Source organism: Sinocyclocheilus grahami, unplaced genomic scaffold (genome assembly GCF_001515645.1).
Source record: "Sinocyclocheilus grahami isolate Dianchi unplaced genomic scaffold, SAMN03320097.WGS_v1.1 scaffold926.1, whole genome shotgun sequence".
Taxonomy (NCBI): domain Eukaryota; kingdom Metazoa; phylum Chordata; class Actinopteri; order Cypriniformes; family Cyprinidae; genus Sinocyclocheilus; species Sinocyclocheilus grahami.
The window spans coordinates 31,262-35,994 of record NW_015506105.1 but is presented as its reverse complement, the minus strand read 5'-3'; the positions used below and the strand labels follow the sequence as shown (position 1 = coordinate 35,994).

At 35.0% G+C, this 4,733-nt stretch overlaps 1 protein-coding gene across 1 annotated transcript in view; it reads right to left on the bottom strand.

The window, feature by feature from the left end:
* Positions 1 to 2,163: 2,163 nt before the first annotated feature.
* Positions 2,164 to 4,733, bottom strand: part of LOC107564366 (melanopsin-A-like) — an 8,970-nt gene continuing 6,400 nt past the window's right edge. The window contains exons 6-8 of the mRNA XM_016249426.1: positions 3,430 to 3,537; positions 2,518 to 2,692; positions 2,164 to 2,281 (exon numbers count right to left, since the gene is read on the bottom strand). Of these exons, the coding sequence (XP_016104912.1) occupies positions 2,231 to 2,281; positions 2,518 to 2,692; positions 3,430 to 3,537 (334 nt within the window). The 3' untranslated portion in view covers positions 2,164 to 2,230. The remainder of the gene's footprint in view (positions 2,282 to 2,517; positions 2,693 to 3,429; positions 3,538 to 4,733) is intronic.

Genomic DNA, 4,733 nt, shown 5'->3' with positions numbered 1-4,733 from the left:
GCCAGTGTATAAAGAAGCTATTATTAGCAGCTGTAGAAAGAATGGGAATCAATAATGTACTCTAGTTCAAACTATCCTCTATAGAAAAAAGCAGTGTGAGTGATTAGAGTTTATTTTATGGGCTAATGCACTCATAAAGCAACAGAGACAAATGAGGGGGCTGTTTAAAAATCAATGTGCTCTAAATACCGTCAAATCTCTATGAAGCACAGGCTAGTCTTATAGATATTAAGGTACTTGACATTGAGACAATATGCCATTTACTTAAAGGGATAGTTCACCCAAAAATGAAAATTCTGTCATCATTTACTCACCCTCATGTCATTCCAAACCTGTATGAGTTGCTTTATTATGTTGAACACAAAAGAAGATATTTTGAAGATTGCTTGTAATCAAACAGTTGGTGGTTGCCATTGACTTCCATAGTATTTTTTTTTTCTACTATGGAAGTCAATGGCAACCACCAACTGTTTGATTACCAGCAATCTTCAAAATATCTTCTTTTGTGTTCAACATAAGAAAGCAACTGTGAGAGAATTTTCATTTTTGGGTGAACTATCGCTTTAAAGTCAATCAATTCTGCATTAAAGACAATCTGTGAACCATTTACACAGTGATTGCATGAGATGCGGCGTCCTCTGCTGGATGAATGATGAAAAGGAAGCTCTGTGTCTTCTAGGTCGATATTTGGACATTTCCATGGTAATGCCAACAGTATATTTATATGAATATGATATAAATTAATTACGTGAATTTTTGTCAATTACTAATTATTTTGTTTAAAAAAAAAGAGAGAGTTACCGAAGACTTACATCATACCTATTTGTGGAAATTGTTAAGTAGTATATACAGAGATGTGAAAAAGTGTTGGCACCCTTTCTGCTTTTAACATTTTTTGCATATTTGTCACACTTAAAAGATTCAGATCATCAAACAAATTTTAATATTACACAAAGATAATGCAAGTAAATACAAAATGCAGTTTTTAAATGATTATTTATTTTATTAAGGGAAAAAAGCTGTCCAAACCTGCCTGGCCCTACGTGAAAAAGTAATTGCCCCCTAAATCTAATAACTGGTTGTGCCACGCTTTGCAGCAACAACTGCAATCAAGTGTTTGCGATACCTGGCAATGAGTCTTTCACATCGCTGTGGAGGAATTTTGGCCCACTCTTCTTTGCAGAATTGTTTTAATTCAGCCACATTGGAGGGTTTTCGAGCATGAATGGAGTGTTTAAGCATCTCAATCGGATTTAAGTCCAGACTTTGACTAGGCCACTCCAAAACCTTAATTTAGTTTTTCTTGAGCCATTCAGAGGTGGACTTGCTGGTGTGTTTGGGATCATTGTCCTGCTACATAACCCAAGTGTGCTTGAGCTTGAGGTCACAAACTGATGGCCAGACATTCTCCTTCAGGATTTTCTGATAGAGAGCAGAATTCATGGTTCCGTCAATTATGGCAAGTCGTCCAGGTCCTAAAGCTGCAAAGCAGCCCCAGACCATCACACTACCACCACCATGTTTGTCTGCTGCTATGATGTTGTTTTTATGAAACGCTGTGTTGGTTTTATGCCAGATGTAACGGGACACACACCTTCCAAAAAGTTCAACTTTTGTCTCATCAGTCCACAGAATATTTGCCCAAAAGTCTTGGGCAAATGAGAGACGAGCCTTTGTGTTCTTTTTGGTCAGCAGTGGCTTTTGCCTTGGAACTCTCCCATGGATGCCGTTTTTGCCCAGTCTCTTTCTTATTGTTGAATCATGAACACTGACCTTAATTGAGGCAAGTGAGGCCTGCAGTTCTTTAGATGTTGCTCTGGGTTCTTTTATGACCTCTTGGATGTCGTCGTCATTGTGCTCTTGGAGTAATTTTAGTTGGCTGGCAACTCCTGGGAAGGTTTACCATTGTTCCAAGCTTTCTCCATTTGTGGATAATGGCTCTGACCTATTGTGATGTTTTTATCAGCTGTTTGGACTCTCATTCTAACGGCACCCATTCACTGCAGAGGATCCATTGGTGAGCAACAATGCTACATTTCTCCAAATCTGTTCCCATGAATAAACAAACTCATCTATATCTTGGATGGCCTGAGGGCAAGTATATTTTCAGCCAATTTTTAAGTGAAATATTAATTTTGTCAGTGAATTAAACCTCACCTTCTCTATCAGCAGCGAGGAGCATTTGAGGATCCGCTGTCTAGAAGAGTCTCTAAATGACACTTTAGACAAGTTAGGCCTGTTCTCCATCAGGTCCAGCTCCACTTCTCCCATTACCTGCAATCTCACACACATACACACACACACACACACATACACATACACACACATAAACACACACTCTCATATATAGACCCATAATGAACCAAGCACCTTATTCAGCAACTGAAAGTGTTTGATAATAGCAGTGTTATTGAGATAAAGTGAGCAGTATTCAGCTGGTCATGTGATCTCAATATTTTAGGCCCAGGATATGAAGTTGTAGAAACTCAAGCCTACAGATGGACCTTTCTACCGTACCATAGCACTGGAGCCGCTGGTGAAGGTTGTGTGGAGTTTGTTCTTGGTGACTGATGACTGTCTGCTGACACTGTTGTCCTGGAATGAGGCGTCGCTATTGGTGGAGGAGTTGAGACAGTCCTTCTGAACGCGAGACAGGCAGGACAAACCTGGGACCTTCTCAGCTAATGTGGCTCTGCAGAGAGACAGATGAGCAATGCTGTGAAATTGGCTTCCTATACAATTAGCTTTTTGATTGTTTCATTTATTATTTTATTTATGATTTTTTAAGTCACTTTTTTATTATTCTATAGAGAAAGCAACTTTTTGCTATATATAAAATTTGATTAAAAACGGTCCAAAGAACATCATTTGTAGAATGATAGAAATCTTTTGTGACATTATAAATGCAGACTTTTGAAAAAGCAAAGATATTTAAAAAAAAAAAAAACATAGCCCCAAACTTTGAAACATTATACATGATACTTTTGAACATTATATATTATACTTTTGGAAATTATATTTAATATACTTTTAAACTATATACATATTTTTGAACATTATATGTTTGAACATTGTTGAAAAATATCCATTATGCGCCATACATTTTTAAATGCCTTTTAAGTTATTCATCTTTTTTTCTTTTTTTTTTTTTAGTTCACATAAATGTTACCAATGTTTTTAAAACTGCATATATAAAAATTATACAAGAATTTTAAAACTTATATATAATAAATATTAATTATTACAATGTTTTTACAATTGGTTGAACCCATGCATATATATATATATATATATATATATATATATATATATATATATATATATATAAATTAGTTAACTTTCTGCTAACCATTTGTATTTATAATTTGATCATATATTTTACATGAAGTGTGCATGATTGTGTATTTGTTTGTTTTATGATATTTTTACCTGTATTTGGTGTGAACTATGGCATATATGAAAGGGTTGTAGATAGCAGATGATTTGGCAATGACCGCCGGCAGTGTTTTAGAGTAGGGTGTGAGGATGTTTGCATGCCTGAGAAACAAAGGGAAAAACAGTTACTTTTGAATGCATGTAGGTCATTCAAAAAATTCAAGTGCAGTGCTGAAAAGAGAGAAAGAGCTTATAATGTTAAATAATCACATCCTACTTCTCACAGCTGTGCTGAGCTTAACTACTATAGAGGTCCACACAAACACACACACACTTATAAGACAAAAGTACAGCGAAAAGTGCCAGATAAACAGTAATCAGGGGATTTGTAGATTACAGACACTGTAACACTACTGATATATAAAGAACACTGCAAACTATATATAGCATATAGTACACTGATTTAATGCATCTTATTCCATTAGTTTTTCTAAATATTTTAATCAACATTTAATGTTTTTGTGTCCTCTAGAATTCTGGTATCCGAAGGGATCACTAATAACAATAATGGTGACTCGAAACTATTAACCAATAACTTCAATACTAAACTGAGCTAAAATCTCTATTAATTCTAAATAAAAAAACTTTTCTTCAAATCAGTGTCTTTGAACAGTAAGTTCCCACTGTGACAACTTACCCCATATAGTGAGACAATGTATCCTGTTTTAAGTTAAACATCTGTTAAATGAACTTGAAACTTTTTTACAGGCAATAACTGGACATTTTTTTGTAGTCAGTACTTAGTTATACAGAAACACAGGATACAGGAAAAACCCGCATTACTAACCCAATATTATATTGCAAACACAACATATAGGATTAGTTAGGAACAGTATACTTTCAAATTTAGGGCAAATACTGTATTTAATTTTTTCTCAGTCAAATGTATCTCTTTAATCTCAGAAGAAAGACCAAGTCATGCCTAGAGTTTAGATAACAACAGAGCAGCACAGTGAACACAGAGCTTACACAAGTGAGCTGTTGTTTGGCTCTCATCACATGGCCATTAAATCAGTACGAGGCCATAATTTTACAACCCCGTATGGTTGCATGTGACAGTAATACTGATATTTAAGAATAATGCATGTAGTCACAGAATTTGATGTACGCTACCGTTTAAAATTTTGGGGTTGTGAGAATGTTTAATGTTGTTGAAAGAAGTCTCTTTTGCTCACCAAGGCTGCATTTATTTGTAAAAACAGTTCTATTTTTGAAATACTATTGCAGTTTAAAATAATGTTTTCTATTAGCATACATTCTAAAATGTAATTTATTCCTGTGATCAAAGCTGAATTTTC